Genomic DNA, 11,961 nt, shown 5'->3' on the forward strand with positions numbered 1-11,961 from the left:
ATATATAATAAAGCCTGACGAAAGTTCATTCTGTTGTTTCGGGATTGTTCTTAAATACTCGGATACATCGGGATTTTTCAATCTCTAAATTCTGAAAATCAAGTGAAGGCTGCTTGGAGTTTGCATGCAGCAAAAAAAGTGAAACCTTTGGGGGAACAACGTAAAAGTAGCATGTTCTGACAGAATATTAGACTTAAGTGAAATGTTTTTGACATCTCTTTTGAAAAAGGTCAAAATGGCTGCCGTTGATATGGACACAGCAAAATTTGAAAAGTGAACCATTTACGGCCTTCAACAATGAGAAAATCAAATGCATTATATTTAGTTAGAATTTGTTGAAAAAATATGAAAAGTGAAGCATTTACGGGCTTCAACAATGAGCGAAACCAAATGCATTATATTTAGAAGTTGCTTTAAAAAATATGTAAAATGAAGCATTTTCGACCTTCACCAATGAGCTAATAGCAACTGTTGCCTAAAGAGTGTTTCAATGGAAGTCGCGAATTTCTGTATTCTTCCCATTATGATGTCATTGGTCTATATTCTTTATTTTTGTTTAATTATTTTGTTAAAGTTTCTTTATACTTTACCACCCTATTAGCCTTTATTTTTTATATTGGGGTATAAAAGCGTATAGTATGCATTTACAGTTTAAGATGCCATAAATAAATTAATATAATTTCTGACACTATAAATTCTGTTAATAAGATATTTACTTAGGCACTCCATATAAATAACATGATAAGAATCAATCAAGTTCATATGGACAGGTTACTCGGACATTTTTCTATAAATAGAGAATCAGGTGAAAGCTGCATGGGATCTTATTATAGGACATTAATCACGACCAGGTCAAAAATGTTGCATAATTAGTAAAGGTTGAATCAAGTGCATTTGGTTACTATGCAATTATTCTAAAAATAGTAAAATCACGTGAAGGCCGCGTGGAGTCTGCATGCACAAAACGTGATAGATATTGTTCGGAACCAAATTGCGTTCTGAAATTCTCTTGACTTTTTATTACTTTAACATATTCCCAATCATTTATTTATTTAGTATATTGATATATAATTTATTTATTTATTTCTTTATTTATTTTATTTTTTTTTGGGGGGGGGGGGGGTTCTCTCAATTATTTGTTAGTTGAGCTATTCACACTTGTTTCTCAAGCTACTAAATAAACTTATCTTTTACATCGTAGATTCCAGGCTTCAAATATGTACGCCAGGTTCGCGTTTCGTCTACATAAATCATCAGTGACACTCGGAAAAAAACGGTATTATACCTTTTGTTAATTAATATGGGATCAGTATTGATTCCTTTCTTATTTTTGACTTATTGAAATGACTTGTCTCTTTTCCAGTTCGTTAATCTTAGTCTGTTCTTAAAGTGAAATGGCAAATCCTTTGGGAGATGTAAATCTTAAAAACCTCTGTTAGTGCTGTAAGATACCAATTTGAGCAGATTTTTCAAAATAGCGTGAACTTGACTCGAAGCCTTAGATGGTAAAAATTGTCAAAACATTTTAGATTATCCTGTCTCGCTTTTTTAAGGGTTCATACAATTTCATCGCTTTTTGTTTGTTTCCTTGGTTGTTCGTATCTTTGATTTGTGAGTTTGTCCGGCTGACTACCGTTACGTACATTTAAAAACAAATGTTGAGTGCTTGTTAAACAGACGATTTACAATTAACATGAAAAGGAGATTTCACAATCGTTCAGAGAAAACGCACTAAAAAAAGAGAGATCATTCAAACTGCATGTAGACGTTAAATTAACTCCCAAAGGAGACATATCGAATGCGTAGCCATTGTAATCGTCTCTTGCTATGTCTTACTAGAATCAGTATTATTAATCGGCTCAACTCGGCCGATTCCTTACTATCATCTAATGAGAGTAACGGATTCTACCGAGGATTGCCGAATGTCCTTACGTAATAAAAAAAACACAAGCGGAAATAGGTCGTAATCGGTAAATTTGCAGATCAGACAAATATTCTAGTACCTAAATATCTAAGATGTTAGACCGCGCACATATCTTTCGAGGGAGTTGAGTCATAGACTCAGTGTATCGGTCAATAAATTTGTAATAGCAATCGGAAAAACTATATGGTGTCGGCTTCAGTTGCTCGTTCTCGTAATATGTTGGAGCAATTCTTTTTAAGGATCATACCCTTGTTTCTAAAGTCCTTGCAGTGAAATCATGATCGACTGCATTTATGCAGAGTCATACATTAAAATACTATAATAGACAAATGGCCAATTTGCGATAACAGTTGAAAGGCCGCATTGTTCCATTAGATAACTATGCTTAATTAATTCCGGTTGCAAATGTTTTACACCTCATCCAACTGTGGACGTTTTTCAATTCGTGCTATACATTTCAATCAATTTTGTTTTCACTTAAAATAACAGGATAAAGATAAAATATGTTCCGTGTTGAAAGATTTAAAGAGAAAGTTCCAAGGCCGTTTCGTGTTACTTTTTCTTTTATCATCAATTCTCATTCCAAGAACGCAGACTTAAAGAACAAAAGTGATAAAAGATGATCAATGATCTGATAAGAGTTATTATCATTTCCTCATGAAAGAGTTGCATAAAGCAATATGACAAGCACAATTTAGTCAATATTTAAGCAAAGCTGCCACGTTACTTCGAATAGATACATTCACAAATGAATTCCTATATTTGAATAACGGTAAGTGATTTTTGTTATCTTGGAAATTTTATTGATATGTTATGAATTTGCTGTTTATGTTTTGACCCTGCTGTGAATATTATGAATCTGGTCTAATACAATCAACTACTTCAGAAACTCAGGTTTCAACTTCTCCAGTCAAGTTTGAGTTGCACTTCAGGTTTTGCTCATTGTTGAAGACCGTACGGTGATCTATAGTTGTTTATTTCTGTGTTATTTGAGCTCTTTTGGACGGTTGTCTTATTGACATTTATGCAATTTCCCTTTTTATATGTACCACTTTAACTATGGACCTTCTGCTGTTGGTTTTTCTATGGTCGGGTTGTTGCCCTTTGACACATTCCCAATTTCCATTCTCCATTTTATGAAGTTTTGAAAAAAAAAAATCCTAGAATGGAAAGTTCGTATGAACTACTATTTTTTCAAAGGTCAAAGTATAGATCTGTGCGGCATATTTTCAAAATGTTAATGCCACGAACTTCTACGAGTTTGAACTTACACTAAAATCCTTTACTACCCCTTTTAAACTTGACTTTAGGGTTCCTACAGATTTCAATTTAACCAAAATGCATATGCATATTTACTGATTATATTATGTCTCTACGACATGACCCATAGAGATCATATCTTGGAACCATTAGGTAAACATAATTAATTATCTATGAATATTATATATCCTCCCCAAAAGAGGCTTGGTTTGAGAAACAGCTGTATTTACAAAGTGCAACATATAAGACAACAATTCCACGACTATAGATCGAGTTTACAGGTAATCAAATATTTTCAAAACAATGTTGACCCCAAAACGTCATACAAAAAAGAGCTTATATACATCTTTATATGCAATATACATTTATCTGTTCTGTTTTATTCATTTTATTGTTTTAATTATCTTGAATTTAAACAATTGTTGTATATAGCCTTGATGACATGTACAAGGTGTTCGATTGCACAAATTAAATGCATGGTTTTATTACTTCAAAAGATTCAAATTGTTTGCATTTGTCTTAAAACAGATATATTTCAGATTAAAAACAATAAAATTGTATATTCTATTCAATTATTAGGAAAGATAACCAAAGCATTTGAAGTGGTTGTTTTATAGCCGTCAGATATTTGCAAAACGTTGGATTTAGACAGATAAAAGGTATATTAAAGTTACAATAACGTTTTTATTTTGTAAACTCTGAATACTAACCATTAGTTTTTTTGGGTGGTTTTGTAATGTTTACATTTTTAATGAAGAAATAGTGATCAACACAAAGTAATGAAAAGAAAATTGAAAATGATTTAAGCGTTCGAATAGCTATTCTGGAGTTATCTATATTATGAACGAAAAGCCGAAAACTTGATAGGTCAAATATTATAGGAACCGAAACAGTCGAACAGATCGATTTTAGTTTGTTACCCGAATTTGTTTTCTCTAAATTGATTTATGACTGTTGATCAGCGGTATAATACTGTTGCCTTTATTTGACATTATGGACCAAAGATAATAGCTATATCCATCTAAGGTTAATTCGCCGTTTCAGAATCTAATGGATGAAGAGGGATATTTTCAAAAGTGTACACTAAATGTCCTGATTGGTTAAAAATGTCATAACCAATGGAAATTTAACCAATGACGTGACTTTATTTTCATTTTGGGGGTACGAAAAATGAAATTACCCGTCATTCTTTAGAAACGGCCAATTTAACCTAATTGTCAGGAGTTGAAATCTAAGTTTATAAATTTATAAACGGACAATTTTAAAAAGGTTTGTAATAAATTATACCAACTGAGGACTGGTAGTTTACCAGCAACGGTATCGACTTAGTACTGTAAACAAATGCAAAGAACATTGTATATAAATTGCATGCGTCAACAGATCTTTGACGAATTTTCAAAAGCCAAGAATGCAATATAATCATTAACAAACTAGTTTACAATTATACATCATTATAATGAACCACTGCTCTCTAGAATACATTCGTTCTATAAAACCAGGTTCAATCCATCATTTTCTATATTTGAAAATGTCTATACCAAGTTAGGAAAATGTCAGTTGTTGTCCATTCGTTTTTTTATTTGTTTTGTCATTTGATTTTGTCATGTGATTAGGGACTTTCCGATTGAATTTTTTCTCGGAGTTCAGTATTTTTGTGATTTTACCTTTTTTCACTTTTCTGGTTCGTTGTCTTTCTGTCATTCTGTTATTCACAGTCTTTGAATTATATTTTTTATTCACAGGGAACACTATTTAGATTTATATTGTCAATATAAATACACTAAACACGATGCAAGAAGAACAAATATCACAAGTTAATCTGTCAGGTGAGTAAATTTAAATTACATTTACTAAAATAACCAAATTCTTAGAGATTATTGCCAATTTTGAAGTATGATTGGTTTAAGCCTTATTCCAAATATAAAAAAGAAGATGTGGTATGATTGCCAATGAGACAACTATCCACAAAAGACCAAAATGACACAAACATTAACAACTATAGGTCACCGTACGGCCTTCAACAATGAGCAAAGCCCATACCGCATAGTCAGCTATAAAAGGCCCCGATAAGACAAAGTAAAACCATTCAAACGAGAAAACTAACGGCCTCATTTATGTAAAAAAATGCTTGTACTTATTTGTCAAGTCAATTCCTACCGCAATATTTTCTACAATTTTCGGACAGAATGATACCGCTATATTTTGTCCTGGAATATTTTGTTAAGAAAGAAATAGTTTTTCCGCTTTAGAAGTGACGGTAAAATGAATCACTCACCAGTATACAAAATATACGTATTCAAAGAGTCGAATGCTAAATACCTCTATAAAGACAAAAGGGATTTTTGCCAGGTCAAGACATTTGTCAGTTTTGCACTAGTTCTAAAATTGACATATAAATCATTTGGCGCGTTCGAAGCGCTTATCTTGATTTCGTCCATCAGTAACGCTTCAAGCACACAGAACACAATTAACTGATCAATGCACAAGAACCCTATCAAATGAATAAGGGGTAACTCAAATACCCTGAAAGAGTTATAACTTCCTACAATGCCAATCAATTATGATGAATTTCTAAAACAAATAGTTGATCTTGGAGTTCATACCTTGTAAACCTACATGTTCTATGTTGGCAATCTAAAAAAATAAAAATGATTATTATATACTCCAAAGGTGAAATCACATTGGATAACTTTGCAAATTGACTACATAATTTAAATATGTTATCGCTGAGGGTAAACCAAAAACATCTATAAATCCTTTATTTCATATGCCTTATTACTACATAAAGGCAACAGTAGTTTAAAATTGGTGAAAATTCACAATTTGATCAAGAGAAAACAAATACTCACCTGTTGGGTATCGTTAGTTGAGCATAAATAGCGATCTTTTCTGTAGCACACGTGTTAATTTTCAGTTTTCAAATGGGTTTAATTGCTCAATATTTATTTTTTTCATCCGTAGAATTTTTGTGAATTGCTGCATATGGTGCCTGTTTACTCCTGTACTTTTAGCTTTACTGATCACTTGAAGCCTAAACTATATTCCAATATTATGACAAAGAAAATTCTGTCTTGAGTGTACTTCATAAAGTTTAATCACCTAGAAAATACATTATTAAGAAGGTCGAATCGGGAGGAAATTCCTGTCACTAAATATTGAAATTGGAAACTCGTATTCATTTTGGTACTCGTCAAAACGTTTTTGTTATGCGTAAATCATCTAATTTAAAAATTCGACCAGAAACCCTTTTTTATATTCAAAACTTCATACCTTTCAGAGATTAGGAGAACATTTCAACATCTGGATAAAAATGAGGACAATAAACTGTCGGCTGCAGAGTTTGTTAGAGGCGGAAAAATAATTCGAGTTCAAATGACGAAGGAGGAAGCACAACAAATGATAAACGGAGTAGACACTGATGGTAATATAAAAAGAGGGAAGGGATGGACAAATATAATGTAAAAACATAAAAAAAAATAAGACAATAGAACAATTATAATAGCATTAAATGTAGATACTATTTAAGAATTATGAGCTATTTGCAAGGCATGTTTATTTTTATTAAGACAGAGATAGCCTTGATCGAAAAGACCTGCTGTGTTTGTCGTGGTTCTCTGTGCAGATCAAAATATGATGAAAGGTAGAAATAAGTAATGATAAAGCCGTTTTGAGTAAGAAACAGTGTTATTTAATATTAATATTAATGTTAATAAAATATATATAATTGAGATAACTCCCTGTGGTTCGTTTGAGTAAATGTTGCTTAGTCTTTTGATTACTATGATTTTTGACTGCTGTTCATTTTATCGTCGTAGTTTGACTTTTGCTGTTGCGTTTAAGTGTTTCTAACATTTATGATTTTATTATCTTCGTTTTTATTGTTTCATCGACAGGAAGTGGTTATATAGAATATGAAGAATACGAAAAACTAATGAATATACAATTGAATAAAATGGACAAGCAGACAGCAATGCATCGGAAAAACTTTAAGAAGTATGATAAAGATGGTAGTGGTTTTATTAACCTAGAAGAATTGAAATTAGTTCTCAGTCAGCCAGGGTATGATATGACGGAAACGACAATCTTACAACATTTCAATAAAGCTGACAAAAATAGTGATGGAAAGATTTCTTTTAATGGTAAGTGTTTAAGATTGTTCTACTAATCTTGGCTAAATTGAAATGATTTTCATATTGTTTCATTATAATGAAGTCTTCGTAACAATTGTATTGGCGAATGAATCAAAGTTTTAAAAAAAAAATAGTCTAGCGTTCAAATTTTTATCTAGGATTCAAGATCAGAACAAATCCCTGAATCGTGTTTTGCTTCTATGACAAAAACATATGTCTTGTCTCCTTTCCTACATGTAAATTATAACGAATGGAAGTGCTGGTTTATTTCCATCCGTCAATCTGAATTTGTAAAGGCTGCCGCACCAGCAGTTTTGTCGTATTTCACGTTAAAATAACATGATTTGTAATAAAGTTTATTTGAACATGTTTTATTTCAGCATTGATCGATATTTTAGAGTGTTAAGATCAAACAAATATAGATATCCCGGACATCAACATTGGAAACCCTCGTTTCAAAAGAGAGTAGTTGAATGTATGTCGAAAGTTTACATCAGCTTAAAATCAATGATCAAACATTGGTAACAAATTAATTCCCTAAAGAAATGAAATAATATTGAACATCAGCATTAACATGGGTCGCATGCATATATTTCTTCATCCCTTCAAAATATGTATCCAAACTCGACAAAATGACTTCTGTATATAGTTTACATTTCTCATCTGATATTGATTAAATATACTAGTACATGAAAAATAAATAACAAACTCCGAGGAAAATTCTAAACGAAAAGTCCATTGGTCAATGAAATATCAAAAGCTCAAACACATCAAACGAAAGGATAACAACTTTCATATTCCAGACTTTGTACAGGCATTTTTTTGTGTAGAATAGATTGTGTATTAAACTTGGTTTATAGCTAGCTTAACATTAAGCGTACATCAGCATATGAGTTACCTTTGAAAGCGATTTATTAATCTTGTGATTCGTATATCTCAACATAGTTCATTAGATTTGATTTTCCTCTGAGTTCAGTATTTTTGTGATTTTACTTTTCATCCTTTTTTTGGTACGGAAACATGCACTGATTCGGGTGATGGTATTGATATGTTTGTATGAAATAATTAATATTATTTGCAATAACTGTAAATGGTATTTAAAGATAGTTAATGGTTGTTGTTGAAAACACTGTCTTCTATTTCAGAATTTGTGAAGTATTTTTGCGAAATGTGACCATTGTTACCACATCATTAAATAACGAACGAAATGGTACAAAAACAACACGCTCATAGAGAAGACAATATAGATTATATGTATATATAATGATTCAAATGGGACTATGTAAGATTTTTTCTGGAAAAAAACCCAGATGTTTATTCAATTGATATTATATTATGTTGGTCTGATACTAATAGATACTGTGTATGAACCTTGTTTTTAATAATGTTAATTTTAAAACAAATAGATGCTAGCTTTTGTACTGTTGTGTGACATTGTGTCATACATTAGATTAAATTGGATGTGAATAAACTCATCCAATATAAACACGATTAAAATTGTTATCGTGAGGGGCAATTTTCACAAAATTCTTACGAAAAGAATTAATCTTAGGTTATACTGGAATGTTTATAACTTACGGGTATGTTTCACAGTTAGATTATATATAAGTCGTAGGTGCACTCTTCAATTACAAATGACTCATCATTGATTGCTCTAATCCAAACCGTTAAAATTGCCAAAAGTAGGGTACGAAGTGGAAGAGTTTTTGGGATCAAAAATCGGAAAAGTTTTGTCAAATACTGTTAAGTTAATTCATTACTGGTATAGAACATCAAGAGTATTTCGATAAATTAAAAGATTTGTAAACAACTGATTTGTTAATTTGCTCTAATGATAATTCATGTCAACACAGACTACTGGGTTGGTGATAGGCTCGATAAGGTAACCTCTACCAGCCAGTGGTATCGACCCTATGGTTTTAAATACCATCATATATTTCCAGGATTGAACATATTTTTGCGAGACACGTGCATTTTGAACAACTCATCCGTTACGCTCCAATAGAAAAGGGCTAAACAATTTACAAAGTTTAAATCATTGAGAATCGAAACTTTCGAAAACGTTTTGTTAAATACAGATAAGGTAATCAATGTCTGTGGTATTCAAAGTTTTATAAACAGCTGATTTATGACTATGAGCATATCAATGCAAATTAATGTCCATACAAAAGCGCTACTACACGGCTGGTGGTACCCTTTTTTTCAAATTAAAGATAAGAATATTCAAGAGTCAGAGATGAATTGCGTTTGAAGTTCCGGACAGTATAATATAGATTAGAATATCATAAACGTACACTACGATACATGGCGAGCGTTTAGACAACATAAAATTCTTCATTGGGGCTCGAATCAAAACCACTTGTTGATGATGACAAATTCTCAAATTAAGTCACTGAAATTCACGTAATAAAAACTATATGAAAATAAATGTTAAATTGATTATTAACATGTGCATGAATCGCTTTTCCGGGTTACCTTCATCAGACCGTCATAAACCAAAACATTTGATAATCGAAATATTTCGCTAAACCGGTTACGGAATTCAATGCCAGGGGTAGAACAACAACAATTTCTTAATAAAAATTTTTACAGAAAATGATCATATCAAAAAGATTTCCCGTCAATAAAAATATGCTGACTACTGGCATGGGCTTGAGAAAAAAACATCCAGTCACATTTACATTATGTCAGTAGTTGTAACATCTCGTCAACGATATCAGGCTTACAGTTTAGTTCACCAGAAATGCGTTATACGTCTACATAATTAAGAGAAATAATAGTATACCACTGTTCATAAGTCATTAATTGATTGAGAGAAAACAAATCCGGGTTACAAACTAAACCCGAGGGAAACACATCAAATATAAGAGGATAATAACTGAACAACAGAAACACTGAAGTGCAACAAAAACAAACCCTTATGCAACATACATAGAATCAAAGTATTTGATTACAACTGCCATGATCCTGACTTGGTACAGGACATTTTAAGGTGAAATGGTGGGTTGAACGTGGTTTTAAAGCTAGACAAACCTCGCGCTAATTGGTGATGTTACAAATACCGCTAAAATGACAACATTTTAAGCAAGGAATACAGTACAAATAAATGCATTCAGGACAGAGAAATACAGAGATAAATAATATGATACTACATTTCGACATGTTAACAACAGAATAACAAAGAATACCTTACATAATGTATGATAGTACACAAAAACAGCATACTGGAATTTCGAACTGAGCGTCACACAAATAAGACTTATCCTTGAGTTCAAAGCAAATTGTTGAAAAGCATACTCACATGAACCTGTCGGGCAATTAGAAAAGATTGTTCCGAAAAGGTTATGTCAAATACGACTCAAGTATCATATGCAACAGGATAGAAAAATCCTGCTTTTATTGTTTTGAATACTTTTTTTTTTACAAATAAATGAACTTGTTATTTTGTGTTGAAAAGAACAGCAACAACAGTGCTTTTCCTTTGCTTTATGTGTGTTTGTGTCATTGTCGGATAACAAATAGCTATATCATTTGGATCATATTTTATTATATTATCAATTCGTATATTTTAACAAATTTGATTCGTTTATAGATAGTCACATGTTAAACTATATTTTCGAAGGTAGAGAAAAAACGGCGGATAGCAAAAAGCATATTGACCGGCAAAAAGCATATCGCACGGTTATTTTTAGAATATCTAAAAACCGATATACTTTGTGACGTCATGTACTGAATTTCAAGATATTGTTTTACGTTTTATAACACTGTCATCGATTATTTGACAAAAATTCTTTAAATACATAAGATGTAAAAAAAAAAAAAAAAAAGGAAATGAAATAACAACTAATATGTTGTTACTGTCAAGGAGACAATGTAATATCTATAAAATTCCAATAATCCTAAATGACGATTTTGATACAAATATGGTCGGAAATTAATAATATAACAAATATAGCCTTTGTATGAGGTCAATACAGGATATATCGACCCAAAGAAGTATATCGACCTCGGACTTCGTCCTCAGTCAATATACTTCTTTCAGGTCAATATATCCTTGTATCGACCTCATACAAAGGCTGTATTTGTATAATATTATAACATAACACCGTTATTGAAACATAACTACTCCACGACGAACAAAGTGTGTCGAACAAGCGGACGATCTTTCTGTCCTATATAGAAGAAGAATCGTATTTTCATATCTTGTATAGTTAAACAAACCTATAGACCTATACGCGTGTACTTCCAGACTAAACTATAAATTGTCTTTTTCTTGATCAACTGTTAAGGATCCGTGTGATTCTACTTAAATAAATTTGATAATAATAAATCGGTGATCAAGATGGAATCATTATGTTTGTCGAAATTTCGGTACTTGGTAAATGTTTTTTGGCAGATGTCCATGTGCAGTTTGCTATTTACAACATCTTAACAACAATAAATTTGATGTAAATGATTATGCATTAATTGTCCTTTGTTTTAAATGTGCACAGTTAGACTGATTTTTGACATAGATTTATAGATATCAGATTATAATTGTTTATTTCTATACAACTAAATAAATAAGGAATAATCAATACTAAAATATATCAAACAAACAATAAAATATTGCGTAATCCTGATATACTTTAACCAAAAAAATGATAT

At 31.5% G+C, this 11,961-nt stretch overlaps 1 protein-coding gene across 1 annotated transcript in view; it reads left to right on the plus strand.

Annotated features, from left to right (window-relative positions):
- The window catches only part of LOC134690481 (calmodulin-like), an 88,613-nt gene extending 79,840 nt beyond the window's left edge, over positions 1–8,773 (plus strand). Inside the window, exons 2-6 of the mRNA XM_063550452.1 lie at positions 3,764–3,843; positions 4,927–5,010; positions 6,462–6,605; positions 7,078–7,323; positions 8,460–8,773. Coding sequence (XP_063406522.1) covers positions 4,974–5,010; positions 6,462–6,605; positions 7,078–7,323; positions 8,460–8,488 — 456 coding nt within the window. The 5' untranslated portion in view covers positions 3,764–3,843; positions 4,927–4,973 and the 3' untranslated portion in view covers positions 8,489–8,773. The remainder of the gene's footprint in view (positions 1–3,763; positions 3,844–4,926; positions 5,011–6,461; positions 6,606–7,077; positions 7,324–8,459) is intronic.
- Positions 8,774–11,961: the final 3,188 nt, after the last annotated feature.

The sequence above is a fragment of the Mytilus trossulus genome, chromosome 11, assembly GCF_036588685.1.
Source record: "Mytilus trossulus isolate FHL-02 chromosome 11, PNRI_Mtr1.1.1.hap1, whole genome shotgun sequence".
Lineage (NCBI taxonomy): Eukaryota > Metazoa > Mollusca > Bivalvia > Mytilida > Mytilidae > Mytilus > Mytilus trossulus.